The sequence below is a fragment of the Pavona decussata genome, unplaced genomic scaffold (assembly GCF_977016875.1).
Source record: "Pavona decussata unplaced genomic scaffold, jaPavDecu1.1 SCAFFOLD_6, whole genome shotgun sequence".
NCBI lineage: Eukaryota > Metazoa > Cnidaria > Anthozoa > Scleractinia > Agariciidae > Pavona > Pavona decussata.
The window spans coordinates 6,616,804-6,634,882 of NW_028145430.1; the positions used below are offsets into that span (position 1 = coordinate 6,616,804).

The window sequence follows — 18,079 nt, forward strand, 5'->3', positions numbered from 1 at the left end:
GTGTACATATTTGTGCTCTGGATTTCTATGACTAGTTGCGATAAACTTGTTGTTGCTGTCATGTCATTTTTTTTTAACATATCCTTATCCATCCTCGGAGAACCAGGGGCAGAAAGTTGGGTCAAAAGGAAGTCGAAGCAGCTAAGTTTACAAGAACGAAAGAGCTCGCTCTTTCGTTCTTGTAAACTTAGCCGCGTCGACTTCCTTTTGACCCAACTTTCTGCCCCTGGTTCTCCGAGGATCATTCTTATCCAACCTAGAATACTATATTAATATAACATTAACTGCTGTGTATAAATTTTAACAATAATATAATATACATGCAGCAGAGTTGTATTTATTTTTATTTTGTTAGCTTTGCCAACATAATGTAATTACATTCAGGTAATCAAACAAAGTAACAAAGAAAAGTGTTAGGGATTCTGCAACAGCATGAGCCAGTGACTGCGGGCCCAGAAAATTAAAAACTCTAAGAATAGTTAAAATACACAACCACAAAAATATTGAAAGCAACACGAGACAGGCTGAGCAAGACTACAACACTTACTACATTTCAGACAGACAGACAGACAGACAGACAGACAGACAGACAGACAGACAGACAGACTTAAAAGTGCGTCGTAATTACTTAAGGCGGTTTTGTAATACTCTACCATTGCCTGTTTAAAATCATTCAGGGCGTTCATATGCAGGTTCAGTTCATAAAAATATCCTGCATGGTCTACACTGTTGTCTTTCTTTTGTTGCTGTTTTCTTCTCATATTTTGGTGAATGTTAAAATTATAACAAAACAGCGATGACAAAGATAAACCTCTGCTAGCAGGGGTGTGTGGATTAGAGACTCATACGTCTTTTACAATCAAATACAACCTGATGGGCTTTAGATATTTGTAATTAAATGATAAATTTCTTAAGTCTCCTCGCTTAAAGCTGACATACCATTTTTTGGGCAAGAAAAATTTCTGATAGTAGCTTACTTCTGTACATACATTATTAGCATGATAGACTGTATATCACTATCTTTGTACATGTACATATCTCATAAATCTTGGCTTTGTGAAGGAACAATGCACAATGAATTCCCTATTAGAGCTGTAGCCAAACTTTCAGAAGAGGAGAGGCAGGTGTTGCAAGCACCAAAGGTGACAGTATCTAGGGGGTCCGGGGGCATGCCCCCCCAGAAAAGTTTGAAATCTAGAATCTCTGAAATGCTATTTTTAGCATTCTTCATGAATATTTCTCAAAAAAAAAAAAAAAGAGAAAAATGGGAAACGTCTTGGTCAAGTAATATAGTTGCCTTTTTCTGATACTGGCACCAAGTGGCACCAAGTAAATGGTGATCCCAAATTCTGTTTCCCACAACACCATATTCCTTATTATACACCATACATGTATCTTAGATCAGGAAGGGCCTTTGTCTTGCCTCCTGCTAGCTATGGCCCTGCCTATCTTGAACACCCACAGTCGATAGACGAAACTTTCTAACTTGTAGCAGTTAATTTTTCTATGTATTTCTTTTTTAAGCTACTGATTGCTTACTTTTGTAGGGAATAATTAAACTGGTTTCCAAACTTTTCTAAATAACGCTTTGTAGCAATGGCATCCATTTCATGTGCTACACGCTGCATTGCTTTCTTATTTAAAACAATCTTTTCTAGCCGAGCTTTTGCTGTGTTCTTTTGCTTATTCAAATCTGTCAACCCTTTGCCTTTCAACTCTTTTTTGTTGCTTGCTTTACAATGGCTTTTCCGCTTTCTCTTACTTTTTCCCCCCAAGTCCAAGCCAGTGGCCGCTTCAATCTCAAGGCTAATCTCTTTCCAGTCTGTTGCAGAAGACTCCTTAGTTTGTTCCTCACTTGTGCTTGCAGCATTTCCTTCTGAAGTCATTGCTACATCAGATTCAGCACCAGGAGTGCAAACAGGGGCACCTGTTTCATCTCGAGGAATAATCTTCCCGTGAAATGGACATTTTTCTCTATCACGTCTGGGGCAGAGCTTGCCACTTGGCAAAGGTGCACGACATGACCATTTGACAGGTTCAAAGCTACCAGCAAAAGTGACCATTCTTGTAGGTCTGACCTCTTTTTCACTGCCAATCACATATTCACCTTCATGCTCTTTAGACGCCCAGTTGTTGTCTAGATACATCTTTACCATCTTATGTGTATTAGCAGTCTGGTCACCCCAGAAGTAAAGATCCATATCAAATGGTACCACTGGTGCTTTTTCAAGTAGTTTCTTTTTTCTTTCATCTGCTTCTGTCTTAGTTGTTTCTTTGGCCAATGACGAGCCACTAAGATCTGTCAGCTGGTTCCTGACTTGAAAGAGGGCAGTGGCACGGGAAGTAGGGTCCCCTAGGTCTTGAGGGTCTGCTCCAAACTGTTTCAGGAAGCCAGTTTGTTGATCAGTCATCTTTGCTTCTGACTCTGTAAAGAAAGGGTAACTATTTAGCCAACAAAAAAACGGAAGAATTAAGACACCTATTGTTAATGAGGAAAGTACATGCAGAATTGTCACTAAGGGCTGGGGTGGGGGCTGCAGGGATTTTTTAGGGTATTATTACTGTCGGTTGCATCTAAGCATGTACACGGAAGGGAAAAACATGTTCTAGTTGGGTTCCAACATGACATGTTTTGGTGCCAAACATTTGAAGTTTGGACTAGGCAGCTGTTGTTGACTTGATTTGTTTTTGCTCAACAAAATATTATTTACGAGCATTTTTAGATGCTAAGAATACTTTCTGGAGGCAAGCGTGCTGTTTCTGAGCAAGAAATATGCCTGCAAGTTGAGAAAATGAAATAGGGTTATGAATGGAATACACTGATCTGGCGCGACAGTTTGCTTAACGGCTGTCAAACTTCAAATGTTTGCCGACAAAACACATCATGTCTGGGACACTATTAGAACATGTTTTTTTGTCTTGTGTGCACGCTTAGATGCAACCAACGGTAGTGTGAGCATGGCAGCTTTACTTTGGCAAGAAAACAAAGTAATTTACAACACTTGACTGGAAAATCATCTCTGGCTACTTATAACATTTTACTGTCTAGTTAAAAAATTAGCAACAGCCCTGACATGTGAATAGCTAACAAGAGAAGTGAAATTGAAAAATTGTTTTTAAGTATAATAAAATGCTTGTACAAGATAGGTTTCACTAAGAAAATCTTTGTTACCGGTAAATAAAGGGGCTAATATTTTTCAGGAGTGGTTGAAACTGGGGATTTATTTCTTTTCTTGGGAACTTAAACCAAGGTAAGATTTAATACATAAGTGCTTCCAGCCAGTTAAAATCAGATAAAAAAATGGACAGCAGTGAAATCAGACCACTGCAAATGAATAGAAAACTCCTTAATACACCGGCGTTTGTCAATGTTTAAAATAGATTCCGGCTTTCTTGTCTGAACCAAAAATTATCCCTATGACCATTTTTGAAGACATTTCTAACTTTGTGTGGGGAAACCAATATCAAAACAATGTAAAAACCAAAGAGATTTGATTTACCAGTACAAACACATGTACTTTGATAATGTGCTAAGAGCAAAGAAGTATGATACAATGGCCAAATGGAAAATCGAATCTATTACCGGTAGTTAAATAGCAGAGTCATCTGCTGTAACGTAACTTTCAAACCAAGTCAATGTTATATAAGCCTCATGGTTTCTTTCAGGTTTTCTCGCCATTTATCTTCTTTGTTTAATTTTCTTCATTTTTTCCATCTTGTGCTGTAAATGTTGTGTATATGGCAAAATAAATATCGTATTGCTTTGTATAAATAAATAAAATGAAATAAAAAATTGCAGCCAACTGTCTGTTGTTAGACCCATCTGCAATATAGTCTCATTTTGTTTAGTTTGTTGGGCAAAACACAGCATGCATAAAATAACTAAACAAGCAGGAAAATTTAAAGTGTATATTGCATCTGCCCTGAGATGTGTCACTGAAGAAATGAAATATTTGGATTGGTCTGTTTTTGATGAAATCTGTCATGGGATATCATTCTTGCCTGCAGAGACATAACCAGAATTTAAAACAGCGATGATTTTACAGCTCACAGGAATGTTAGCTCACAGCAAGATGGAAAGCTTGTGAGGATAAGTGATCTTACTTGCACCTTTCACTTCCAGTTGCTCAATGTGAGTATGTGATTTTTTAAACTGGGGTGATAAGGTAATTTAGCCACTGTAAAGAGATTACACGGCTGACATTTCAAGCGCTTGCCCTTCCTCAGAATGAATACGAAGGGCTACCACTCAAAATATCAGCTCTTGAGTCTCTTTACCATGGCTAAATTACCTCATTTGTTTTGTAGTGTAGCCTATTGTTTACCATTCAAGGATTGCTGTGCTGTTGGCAAAGGTTCAAGGCCATATTCAGCTCTCTTGCTTGGAGGAATGACCAACTCAAGACCCTCTTTCTCAGGAACATCTTCAAAGTCATCATCATCATCGTCATCATCTGCTTCTTGAACGAAAGCAGTTCTATCTTCTGCTTCACTCATCGGTGTTATTTTCATCTCAGAGAATTTATCTTTTGCTGCTTCTAGAGCTCTTTTCAAATCAATAAGTTGTTGAATTTTAAGCTGTGTTCCATCTCCTTTACTTAATACAGACAGCCACTTATTGATCATGGGTAAATGTTTATGAGTCATTTCTTTGTGCATCTCTCGCACTGTCTTCAATACAATGCTGTTATCAACAGTTTCTTTAATTTGTGGCCCACTCCAGTCAACCTTGATACTCAACTGGTATGACCTTGTTCCAAGGCCATGATCTGATATAAGTGGTTCATTATTGTCATCTTCATGTGTAGTTTCTTCATTTTCAACTTGATCAACCTGTAATGAAGAAGAGCCATCTCTGAAATCAGTGTTTGCCTTGCTTGTACATAGCTTACTGCCCACTTTGTTCTCAACACCTTGGTTCCCAAAGTCAACTTGTGTGGCGTCTCCTGTACCTTGACTGCTAGTTACATGTACGTCTTCGTTAGCCCTTGTTTTAAGCTGGGAAGAGCTACAGGCGGCTCCATCTTCACAGTGCACCTCATACTCATTCGGATGGGGCAACAAAAGTTTAAAGCAGTTCTCAATCTCAGTAACACACAGTTTCATTTCACTAATCATTTCAGACATCTCATTTTCCACGCGAATGATCTGTCCATTTATGAAGTTTCTTTTTCTTCGAGCTCTCTCTTCAGATTGCTGTCTTTCAGCTTGAGTTCTAGCTGACACCATACTGAACTCGACATTTTTTACCCTCTTTAAATAACTATACCCTAAATCCAGCTTCTTGTAGTGAGGTCCAAATTTCTGATACCAACTCTCTATCGCCTGTAGAGCCTTTTCTTTCAGTACTTTTGCGGCAGATTTTGGTGGTGGTAGAGGCTGTTTTTGATCTGTTTCCACAGTAAGCTCCAAAAAGATTTGAAAATCGATCAGCAGTAACTCTCTGAAAGCGTGAGAACGGAGGAACAGTTCATTGACAATCTGGAACGAAGACAGCCTGACTTCTGCGTGATTCTTTTTCAACTGTGTTAATACCAAGTGATATGCATGCTTCACATACACTTCTGATTTCTTGCAGATCGCCTTTAGCTTCTTCAAAAGATCACCATCCAATGATGGATTGCCAGAGGTGGTGAGATTTCCAACAATTTCTCCCAGTTCTTCGAGAAGAGATCCATCTGCCACCGACTCCATCTTCAATGTTCGCTGGGTTCGCTGACGTAAGCAGTACAAGTAGCTTAGCATCCACGCTCTTTTTAGACCGCTGGCACAGGAATGTGTTCACTGCAGGCGTGAAATGTTCAAAAATTTAAAAATGGCGGGGAGTTTTGGTTCACTCTTCATCGTTGTGAAAACAAACAATTTGTGACCGTTTGCGCGGATTGACAATGGCTTGAAATCTTCAGATTTACCCATTCCCTTGTAAAGATGTAAATACGAAAGAATCTGAGGCCAAAAGGAAGCAGTGTGGTGAATATAATTCGTTTGTGAAGTAGCTGTTGTACGTAGTTGTGAACTGTCAGCAGTCTATAAAATGATACATTCAAAACAAATACTTTCTATAACCAGTGCTGCCGTGGATGCGTTATCTAGTGCAAACCACAAGGGAATGGATTTAAAACGAGGATCACTGCAAACAGCTTCAACTTCAAACAACAAAGAAAGTCTCACACGCCATCTGAACTCTCCCGAACGTTCAAACCCAAACGTCACTTGTTCCAGCATAGATGATAGAGTTGTCCGGAATACAAGTAGAGAAATGAAGGACACTTCTTCATCATCACTTCTCGAACTGTCTTTCAATGGTACGCAGAGAGTAAAGGTGCCTTCAAGGCTGCTTCGCGAAATTAAATCTCCATTAGAGAGGAGTTCTTCATCAAGTGAATCAAAAGAAATCCCGGGCGTTTTCAACATAGGTGAGGATAATAGTAATCCATTAGAGCGGTTAGGTTAATAACTCTAATGTGATCATGAGGAATAGCTCCCCTCAACTGTAACAGTTAACCAACACTTGACTGACAGGCTACTGATAGGTTACCAACAGCAAGTAAAATGAGCATTTTCAAGTACAGACTATTCCATGATTTGGCATTTAGCGTTCTTTTAACCTAGCATAAAGATTCCATGATGTTGCAAAACTGACCAAAAGTGTACGAAACATGTACATGTGGCTTGGATTCAAAACTTATAATGTAATGTGAGACTTACTCAAAAGATCATCAGATGCAAAAAAATCACACCAACATCTCAGCTTAAGTTTATACTAAATAGACAACAGGGTTAGTTTCTAAAGAAACTGCGGTGCTTCGTCGGTGGAGAGTAGAAACAAATGTTTGGTTTTATCAACAGAATTGATAACGTAAGGTGAATTGGCAGCCGTAAAGAGATTTGAGTGCTGATGGTTTGAATGTTAACCCTTTGTCAGAGTGAATCTACAGATTTGTGAGTTATATGTGTTTATATATACAGTCGACTCCCGATAACTCGAACCTTCAAGGGAAATTGAAAATGGTTCGAGTTATCGGGAGTTCGAGTTATCGAGGATAAAATTATATGGAAAATGACCTGAAAGGAAAGGAAAATTGGTTTGAGTTAGCGGGAGGTTCGAGTTAGCGAGGGTTCGAGTTATCGGGAGTCGACTGTATTGAGCAGTGGAGCTACACTATTGATTAATGGGAGCATGGTACCATGGAAGTAAGAGTAAACAAGTTGAATGGAAAGCGTTAGTTGATTCTATGGGGATTAAGACTTCTAACACTTTGTGGGTTCCTGTGTTCCTATGATCAAGAAAAATGCTACAGATTGCCATGTGTTTTTTCAGAATAAAATGTTGAAGATGCTCGCATAATCGGTCACCATAAAGTGCATCATTTTTGAAGAACTTTAAGTTGCTCCAAAATGACCCTGAAACTGGCATCATCTTTTCACAACCTCCACTAATACTGATTTACTAAGCTAAATATTTATCATCTTCTATTTGTTAAACATTTGCTGTACTTTACATCACATGTTTGTTGTTTATTTAGTTGATGCACAAACAAGACCCACTCCGGTCAAAGTAATCAGACATGTGAATGGTCCATCAGCTTGGATTTCATCCAGTGTGGATGATCCACTTGGTGGTGTGAAGCCTCCTGAACCTGTGAAGACTCATGGTGAGCCTTCTAGAGCTGATCCAACCAATGAAGTAACATGGCATGAAAAAGAGCTAAGGAACTTGGCTGAAAAACAAGTATCTGAAGTTGTGGTGCAGCATTTTGAAGATGAAGTTCATGGATCAGATAGTAATGAAAGAAAAAAGGTACATGTACTCTACTTGTAGATTGCATTGTAAATAAGTATGTACACAGTATCATAAATTTTTATTGGCAGCAACCCTTTCTATAAACTACCATATTGGTTAACTGATGTTGAGAATTCAAATATTAAGCACATCCATTCCTGGCCTCAGTTGTTCAAAAAACAGATAACTCTAGCCAGTGGACAAATTGCTATCCAGTGGATAAAATGCACGCAGTGTACTCCAACCAATACATATTTTTATCTGCTGGATAGCAACTTATCCCCTGGATAAAGTTATCTGCTCTTTGAAGAACTGGGGCCAGGTCTGGATGTAAGTTTGTTTTGTACTAACAATGTTTTTGTGATCTGTATTCTTTCACACAGGAAACAAGTAATTTTTTTTATAAATACTTAAACTTGATCATGCAGTTTTTATGTCATTTATACCGTACCTCCAGATAATAATTATGGGGCATTACCTTCTTAAATTATAATTATGTGCCACCCATTCTTGTTATTGCCAATTTGCATATTGTTTATTAATCTAGTACCTTAAAATAAAGATTTAATATTAAATCATGTAGCATTGCTTTATTTATTAGATAAAGTAAAGAGGTGAATTTTATGTTCGTTTTTGAAGACATCATAAACTACATTATGGAACTTGAATCACTAAAAGTAACAATTTACCGTTTATAAATAATAATGAACTGATTTTGTCAGATGCAATATTTTGTTTGTTTTGCTTGCAGAACGTACTCATGAAGGGCTTGTATCAGGGACAACCGAGAAGTGGAGTTCCATTGTTTGATTCAGGAAAGGAAAATGCTGGTGAGTGTGAAATGAACAGTAAACAGAGTTTGAGTTCAGTTAATTATGCCTCCTCTTGTTATCGTACGTACCTTCTGCACAATGCAGGATGGTACAAGAAACTTGGGTTTCTTGAGAATGGTGCCTACTAATTCAAACTGTAAGGTATTTTTGCATGGTCTGTGACCATGCACCATGCAGGAAAAGTAGACCTTAGCAAGGGCTGTAGAAAACCAAAAGAATATTGGAAAATGGGGGAAACCACACATTTCAATAGCCCTTGCTAAGATCTGCTTTTCCTGCATAGTTATAAGCAGTGCAAAAATAAATTATCTTAGTTTGTTTTAAGGTTGGCACCATCCATAAAACCAATGTATTTAGCTCCTGCAGAGGCTAATTTGGGTGATTTGAGCAGATATAATGAAAAGAGAAAAACCGGGGCGGTGCCTCCCATGGGACGTTCGTCCTGTTGCACCTGCCCCTTTTGGGTCTTGCTTCTTTTTATTTTATTTTATTTTTTTGTTACCTTTTATTTATGTTATATACTGTAAGTGGAGTACCCTGAATAAAGCTGTTAAAAAAATTGAGGAGAGGCTGGAGAAAGGGGTAAAAAGACATGCACCTATTTTCCTCACTATTTTGTGAAGGATCTTCTGCAGAGAGATCCAAGGCTAATAGTTACTTTTATATCCTTTTTCCACTATGCACTTCAACAATGAAGGCATGTACAGTGTTTTTTCTCTGAATTTCTGACAAAAGACTAAGTGGACATCAATATGAAACCCAGAGAAGCAGCTAGCTAATGTCAGACTTAAAAAAGTTTTGAAAGAGGTCTGCAGTAGTTGGGGATGATAAAAAGAGGCCGAAATTGTGTAACATGGCCGATCATTTATATCATTTCCACAAAGGGAGGTTTTGAAATTAGAAACTTTATAATGAGCAATTGGGAATTTCGTGGCTTTGAGCTATTTTGTGGATCACTGTTCACAAGTATTAAGACTGAAAAAATTCCCCAGTCATCTCAAATTTCATATGAGCAAAAAATTGCAAAAATACAAACTTAATACTACTCCTGTACACACTTCATGATTGTGATTTGATTTTGTTTTCTTTTAAGGTGAAGTGAAAATCAAACGGTTTGCTTTAAATGATAAAGAAAAGGCTTTAAAAGAGCAGTTCTTGAAAAGGTAACAGTGTTTTACAGTTATATAATGCAACTGGTTTTAGATCAATGCTCCTATTATTTTTTGTTTTGTGGTCTTAAAAGGTGACCTAGCTTTTTTATCTTGTTATTTTAACTTAGCTATTATTCTTGTAATGTGAAACATTTTTAGAAAAAAAAAAATGATGAAAAGAAAAATGAGTCTTGCCACTTGCAGGCATAAATACTTTGATACTGAGAAGAAGCACACAAGAAACATTTTGGGTCAACACTGCTTCATATTGTGTTTCCCTGCCAAGAAATTTATCTTTAGTTGCTTCTTATGTTTCATACATTAAAGGTGTAATGTTTTTCTAAGTTCTACAAATTATCTATTTAATTTCTGTTACCACCAGACATGGCAAGAACTGATCAAATAGACTCACATTTGACAATGAATATTGCAAGCAATTATGGGGAAACTTGAGTGGATCATAGCTCTTTCACCGGCGCGGTGACCTGTCTTTTTATTGCATTTTTTGAAATAATACATAATTGTAAACAATCACATAAAGTTTGAGAAAATCTTTACAGGAATATCAAAGCTCATTTTCAGTCAGTTGAAATCTTGTCTGATATGTAATTTGGTTTTCACATTTTGTGTAATTCACTGTATGTGTACTTTTATTACCGACAGACAAGACCAAAAAAAGCCAGCAAAGAAACTTGTTCAGCCGACATTGGTCTCACCCCAGACTGATGACAGAAAAGATGCCCAGGATGCAGTCACAGGCAGCTCAGACAATCCTGTAGCAACAGCTGCTGCCATTGCTGCTGCAGCAGCATCAGCAGCTACTGGACCTTTCCTGCAGGTTGGCCATTACAATTTGAGATTGGGTGTTCAACCTGCTCTTACAGTACATCGCACATTCCTCCATCCTTGTGAGACAGTCGTTAGCAATCCCTTGCAAGTAACTTTAGATCTGTAATTATGGTTGGCCCTGACTAATTTGTGAGTTTTGCATAACGCAAGGATGAAGACTGGAGTAATTTTTGCCGTACAACCAAGCCATAATTTTATGCATTTTCTGTGTACTATATTACAGAATCAGTGAATTTGTGTTGAGCAATATTTTATTTTTAATAAGGTAAAATTAATTTTAATAAACAATTAATTTTTTTGTTTGGCGGTTGTGTAACTAGCTGCAACATTCCTTAGAGGCTCAGATTGCAGCTCTTGTTAGCAATTTACAAGTCCTACAGCAGAGTCAGACCAGGCAACAGGAACTGCAAGACAAGGAAAAGAAGACTGAACTACAGCGGCAGATGGAAGAGCGACTACAGAGGTTGGAAGAACTCCAAGCAAAGATGCTACAAGCTCAGGTGAATGACATTCTTTTTCTCCTTTATGGGTTTGTTTCAAGGTCAAGAAAACAAAAATCTCAACCTTTTGGACAATTTTACTGACCATGTTAGTTGTCCTGGCATTTAAAGTTTTAAGTGTGATGACCACACTCTGAGACACATTATGACAGTTAAATGAAAGTGAAATGCTAGGGTAGTTTTTGTTCTGCAACCTGTGAGTTGAGTGTAAGAGATGTCTGCTCAATATTTTTAAAACATTAAACATTTATTCACTGATGTGGGGGTGGGTAGTGGTGGATATTTACCAAGCTGCAAAGTGGCAAGGTAAATATCTAGTACAGGTACCACTCTTCACTGACACTGATACGATTAATATTATAATATTATTGTTTTAATATGATACCAAACCAGTGGATAGCCAACTCCCTTATTGGTAGAAATGTGTGCAAAATGCAGGAAATACTGGAAGGTGATTGGCAAACACTATCTGGGGTTTGAGTGGCCAATCAAAGCTCTTGAAAAATGTCAAAGTAATATATGATGTAATGTTGGGTTGTTTGCCTGCAATTAGTGGTCTAACAACTTGGTTTTGACTTTATTTAGTTGTCACTTGTCCCCTCTGATGTTGACAAACATGCAATGGCCATTTTTATGAAAACAAGGCATTAGCCGGAAGTGGTTAGTGCTCAAGGCTAGGCCAATCTCTGTATCATTTCATGTTCTTCCTCGTGGAAGAAACTTTACTCCACATTGTCAATTTGTGCTTAGATGTTTAAATGAATACTGGTGTCAAAATGCTGGGTATCGTGTGATAGACTAGCATCCCATCCAGGCCAGGGAGTCAGTTGTAGCAATACTCAGACTGTCATCCCATCCAATGGCCAGATAATACCAATATTCCAACTTGCTCCATGTCATAGAAACCAGCTTAATCTCCAGCTCTATTGGCCACCCAGGCCTGATGTGTGACTCATATGAAAAGAATAAACTCAGTTTTCATTTGGCTTAATTCTTTGAACTGTAATTTGCTGGGCGGTTGTTATTAGTCTTACTGTTTCTTAGTTAGTAGGCTAGCTGTTAAATGCACCCTTTGCAAAAACAACAACAGCAGGATAATATTTTTTTATTTTCTTTATTTTTAGTCCATTCAGTCTGTTCCTGTCTCTAATCCTGGTACCCAGAATCCACCAACAGCAACCCATTCATCCACCTTCTTGAATCCTGACACTATGCTGCCCTCAAGTCATGTGACAGGTGCTTCTCATCCTCCTGCATCAGAAGTCGCTTATCGCAATGCCCCTGGTGTAGCGTGGCGAGATGATGGAACTCAAATCCAACAGGTTGTAGCGGAGCATCATCGGCCCTACACCACCCGGGAAAGTCCACATGATAGTAAGGATTCCCACTCTTATTCAGGAAGCAGGCCAGCCTTTGGTATGTTGTCTCTTGAGACCTGCAGTCCTGTTGAGTTATTCAGTGATAATAGGAATTTTATTCTTGGCAGGAATGCTTCACCCAGCTTCACTGTAGTGAGTCTTTGTGTTCTCAGAACACATTACATTTGAATTTAGTTGTATGGACGTACTCACCACAGCTACCCCGGCCTTAGCTTAGTGGCCAGAACACTCATCTGGCACCTGGAAACTCTTGGGTTCAGAATTTTTTGAGTTATTCAAGTTTGAGAACACCTCTTCATATGTTTCTCCATTCCAGTTGTCTTTCAGCCATTTTCAAAATCTAAGTATCCACTGGCAAGTATTTTTACTGTACTGCTGGCCATAATAAGTGGGTGGTAGCTACTAATGACAGCCTTGCCTGATGGATTGTGTCAACTAGACACAATTCTATTCCTCTTTGGTGTCTGGATGGTTGCGTTTCTTAAGAACAGTGCCTTCTAAAACAAAGATATTTTTGTGTGGTTTATGACTATGCGGGAAAAACAGATCTTAGCAAGGGCTATTGGAATCCAAAACGAAAATTAGGGGTAGCCACGAATTTGTCGGAGATAATCTAGCTTCAATTTCAGGAAAAATGTCGTACGTTGTTTTGTAGTTTACAGCTGTCTCGAATTGCTGTTGCTTAATTATCTCGGAAAAATTCCAGGTTACCCCCAATTTTCTCTTTGGATTCCAACTGCCCCTGTTAAAATCTACTTTTCTCTCATAGTCATAAACTGCGCAAAAATATGTTTGTATTAGGTGGCAACGTCCTTCTGCAATTGTTTGCTGTTCTTCCTTTGCCACAGTGTCTTTCTGGTTCTGCTGAAAACACTGCAATAATGTGTTTCCTGTTTTCTTTTTGCTTCCTTTTAGAAAAGCACAAAATTGTCAGAAACACCAGGACCCAGACTTCACCTCAAGAATCAGTTTCCTCAGAAGAGTCTCTGCTCCAGACTCCTCTCCCTCGCAAGCGGCCGCCTGTCCCAGCTGTCCCAGACTCCTATTATGACTTGCCAAGGTCACGTTCAAAGGGAACTCGTTTTGATGTTGATAGGAGAGGGGAGAAAAAAGCACGCGTGCGCTTTGAGCCTGATGTGCCTCCTACATTACCGTCTTATATGAAGGAAATGACAGATAAAGGTAATTACTGTTAAGTTTGGAATAGAGCGGTTTTCAATTTAGTGTCGAAAGCAATTTCGCGTTTGCTTTGGTTTTGTATTTGTACGCTTTGTGATTGGTTAACAAAACTCGCGCCACTTTCTCAACCAATGGGAATCCAAACCAAAACCAATCGTGTTTTCGCCGCACGCGTTTTCCAGCGCTTGGCGCCAGTTACGTGTATTGGCTTGGAATTCTGATTGGCTCGTTGTGTTGTTTACATCTGTTGTGATTGGCTAGAGTAATTACTTTGGTTTTGGTTTTACGACGCTCAATTGGAAACCGCTCTATACGGTTCTAGATAGTAAAGATAAAATTTGATGGTTGCTATTCTATCCCAAACATGGCGACTCTCCAATGGTAACAGCAGTTGTGCACTGACCAAAATTGAAGACTTCAAATGTAATTTTGTTCTGGGGCGAACTTTGATAATAAGCGACATCAAGAAGGAAATAGCCTGGAAGAGCACAGGTTTACAAAGACAACTTCATGAAATACTGTTCAGTAAAAAAATTGGTTGAAATAATTTTGGACTTTTGTAAAATAAGTGGCAGCTCCCATGTAAGCAAAAACACGAACTCTCTGACTAGTCGTGATTAGAAGAGATCATATTGTCACGTGATTCGTTTGACTGATGTGGATCTTTTTTCAGGCCGAGGTCTTGTGAGAGAACTTGTGTCCCAGGACTCCGCGGGCAGAGGGTATCAGACTCGTTTGGAAGCCCCCAAACCCCCAGACAGGTAGATACACCATTAGTATGTTAATACACTTTTACACACACGGGCGGCCCACATGGCCTTGGTTGGTGCATACATGTAATTCCGAAATCCGTTTGGAATGTTAGCCAGAGTTAATCCCTGTATTTATACTCCTGGTAAAGAGAGACAATGTAGACTAAACTTTTAGACTGCAAGCAGGCCCTTTCTGTCCTTTCTGGTTAGTCGAGAGGGTGCGCTCACAGTGCAGCGAGACTGGAGCGAGGAGAAATAAACGGAAAGGAGCCCCCCTCCGCTCGTTCGCTCCAGTTTTTTCGCGCTCGGCTATTTTCTTGTGACCTCTCGACTAGCTTGCAGTCTAATAAAATTTAATGTTTTAAGAACACAACACAATTCAGAGGAAGGTTCAAACCACTGCTACACCGCCCTTCTACACATCGTAAGAATACTTAGCGGATTAAAACAAGAGAGAAACAAACCACACATCGGAAAAGTACTGAGCAATCAGCAGCTTTCATGCGAATAAAAACAACGGTAAAATTAAGTACCACTAGTTACCATGAAATGGAGATTAATTGTGATCGATTTATATCTCAAGTGACTACATATTCTCTAGCTTTCATCTGGATGGTCATCTACTCTTTCGGCGTGAAGAGAAGAGAGAGAAAATCCTCTGGCACCCAGGGTAATGACCAGAAGTTAAAACAATAAGTCATAAACAGTGCCAAGGAAAATTCCTCTTCCTTTGTTTGTGTATTGATAAAAGTATACCGCTTTACAGTCAAAGACTGAATTATGCGGTATATGTTCATTACAACTGGTGCCTAATACAAAATATGATTTAAATGTTGCAAACCTACAATACAAATATAGTAAAATCTAATACTGATCTAATTGTTGGTTTTAAATATAATGCAACCACTTTCATTTGAATCTATATATGGACGTCAGGACCTCATTACGGTTCGTGGTTTGAGTTCAATATAAATATCAATCGCAATCAATGGATCTCTTCAAAGCAAAATGACCGTTTAGACCCGATAAAACACTTGTGTAAACATCATTGGCCACCGTCACACAGCCCTAAATGCCTATAGTCAAAGAGCCGGTTGGAACCCTTGATTTTTTTTAATGAAACCAGTCACCATCGTGTTTGTTCACACTGATTGTTTTTCGTTTTGACGCAACAGAATTCGTAACCTTGGTGTGAACAGCATGCAGCCGCCTTTCTGTGTATGTGACGGAACCAAGCTTGCGCAAAACGGATACATTTTTAACCGCGCTCGTGTCGTGCTGTCATGCCCACCGATCTTTGACGCTGTTACTGAGACTGTGTTGTTTTCAAAATGTAATCACATCGATACGGTTTAATTTCTATTGGGTCAGTTATTTAAGTATCGCTCGGTGCTATAGAAAAACACGAGCTGGCTCAGGGAAAACGAAAAAGGAAAGTTTTTTTTTTCTCATTTTATGTAGTTCAAGGCCATAACCATATTGTTCAGTGTTTTTACTTAAAAATCGTTGAAATCATTTCCTTGTAGACACGGGTAAAAACTTGGCAACACTTAGTGTGGTTTTCGATGCGGTTTCGAAGGCGTGAGGCGGCGCCCGTGTAGAAAATCTGTTACGAAACTGAAAAGCTGAAACGTTTTCCTTATCGTCTCACCAACTAAATTCCTTTTTTTATTATCACTTAGCTTGGCCGTTTATCTCTCTTTCTACCTTGCGCTTTTTGCTTTTAAAATATTACTTCTCGCGCCATTCAGATTAAGGGTAAGTTTGAAGTTTTTCTGTTGTCATATGAATGGACTTCAACAGAATCCTGTGCTGTTCGACCTCACATGCGCAGTCCATTACTCTACTCAAGGCAAGCAAAAAGGATGTTTTCCAACCAACACAGGGAAGAATGCCCTGTTTCGTGACCTAGACTGTAAACAGTCGGCCTTTTTTCCTCATGTAAGCGGAAATGTAGAAATTATGCAAATCAACGATCGCGACCTAAATTTAGCCAAGAGAGGAACTCCGCTCGCCGTCTATTTGTGATCTTGTTTTTAGATAGTTACTGCTTGGTCTTGCAGTCATCGGTTATTCATTTGCAATGTGTTAACGTGATTTTTCCTCGCACCATTACCACAGGCCGTGCAAACAGATTGTTGTCCCGTATGTATCTTGTTCCGCTGGCACAGGCTACAGGACACGCTGAGTACCATGTCCTGTTGCGATGGCACGTCTCCGTTAGGGAAGTAACATTGGAGTGTTTTAAAAACGGAACATTTACAACCTGTAATACGATCCGAGTCTGAAATTAGGGTGAACCACACCAATGCGTACGTTGAAGTATACCCAATTTTCTTCTCTGGCTTGTCCAAAGCATAGTTTGTTTTTCATTTCGTTTTTTCTTCTTTATCAGCGGTGTAGGTTTGAATGTTCATGATTCAGTCCACACCTAGAAAAATAATGACTGGAATGGCATTCTACCGAGTTCGGAATGAGACTGAATAATGGGATAAACGGCCGGGCATTCTGAAGAGTCAACTTAGTCATTTAAAATATTCACATCCCAGAAAGGATCCTCAAGAAACTCAAACACTTATGAAAAACGCTGAACGATTTTCAGTCCATTGGTTATTATAAGATAACTTTTTAGTAGAAAAGCATTCTGATAGGTTTGACTTAAAAATGATTCTCTTATTTTGAGAGAGGGAAAACATTTTGAACAACCACAGCTATTTTGAGTACACCCAGACTTCCGCACTGTCTTGGCGCTATGGCAACGGAAACTAAAAAGATATTTCTCTTTCGGAAACATAGCCAGCGATTTAAACCATGCACCGTTTGCGTGTTAGTTTTGTATTTGTATTTTTTATTTACTCCACATGACCATATTACATAAGGTTGCAGTGCGTACGAAAGGAGTGGAGAAGGGCATAATATAGTTAGCTAATTGTATGCCCTTTAAAATTACGTTACAATATTTGTTAAGATAGAAAAAAAAAAAAGAAGAAGAAAAAGGAAAACTGATTATAAATAGAGGAGAAGAGAGACAGTAAACGTGTTACAAGGTCGTGTGGCAGTGATTAATACTGAGCAAAATAATTACTGGAAGAGAGCTCGTTTAAATAGTTGTTTTGTTGGTTTTTGACGAATAGATATAGGAATATCATTCCAGTAATAGCATCCAATAATTGTTGGGCAAAATTTGCTAATATTTATTCGGAAAGGACTAGGATTCAGATGTTGTAGGAAAGCAATTCAAGTGGCGTAGTTATGTTGCGTGTGAGATGGGTTATCAAAATCTCCGACAAGACTGGGGCTGAGGGTATAACCGTGTTATGTCAAATTTTAGGCCAATTTTTCGTTTTACTTTAAAGTGCCTGAATTTTTGGATGTAGCCTTCATTTTAATCAAAGAATATCACTCTGTTTTTTTGGCTCCAAAACGTCTGTTGTTCCGCTTCTTTCCTTTCTTTTCTCAGTTTCGCTGTACGACATGAAACGATGACGCGGACTCGATATTTTGGCTTAGTTTTTTTCTCAAGAACTAAGCTTAAACCCGCGGAAAAACACAGAGCGATGTTCACTGACTAAATTAAAGTCCACGCGTGCAAAAATTCAGGCACTTTGAGCGAAACAACAAATTGGCCTAAAACTCGACATAAGGCGGTTATG

General features: G+C 38.8%; 2 protein-coding genes across 4 annotated transcripts in view; one reads left to right on the forward strand and one right to left on the reverse strand.

The window, feature by feature from the left end:
- Positions 1-312: 312 nt before the first annotated feature.
- On the reverse strand, positions 313-5,726 carry LOC146489477 (UV-stimulated scaffold protein A-like). The gene is made up of 2 exons (XM_085109033.1): positions 4,326-5,726; positions 313-2,425 (listed from the first exon to the last, which is right to left on the reverse strand). Exons 1-2 carry the CDS (start codon positions 5,692-5,694, stop codon positions 1,536-1,538), a joined length of 2,259 nt encoding a protein of 752 aa, XP_084965159.1. The 5' UTR covers positions 5,695-5,726; the 3' UTR covers positions 313-1,535.
- Positions 5,727-5,819: 93 nt separating this feature from the next.
- The window catches only part of LOC146489478 (uncharacterized), a 50,934-nt gene continuing 38,674 nt past the window's right edge, over positions 5,820-18,079 (forward strand). For 2 of the 3 annotated variants that reach the window (XM_085109018.1, XM_085109022.1), the window contains exons 1-9: positions 5,820-6,416; positions 7,527-7,801; positions 8,535-8,613; positions 9,710-9,779; positions 10,431-10,605; positions 10,937-11,116; positions 12,241-12,532; positions 13,411-13,677; positions 14,348-14,435. In XM_085109018.1, coding sequence (XP_084965144.1) covers positions 6,035-6,416; positions 7,527-7,801; positions 8,535-8,613; positions 9,710-9,779; positions 10,431-10,605; positions 10,937-11,116; positions 12,241-12,532; positions 13,411-13,677; positions 14,348-14,435 — 1,808 coding nt within the window. In that variant the 5' untranslated portion in view covers positions 5,820-6,034. The remainder of the gene's footprint in view (positions 6,417-7,526; positions 7,802-8,534; positions 8,614-9,709; positions 9,780-10,430; positions 10,606-10,936; positions 11,117-12,240; positions 12,533-13,410; positions 13,678-14,347; positions 14,436-18,079) is intronic. The other variant, XM_085109027.1, reaches the window with a different exon arrangement.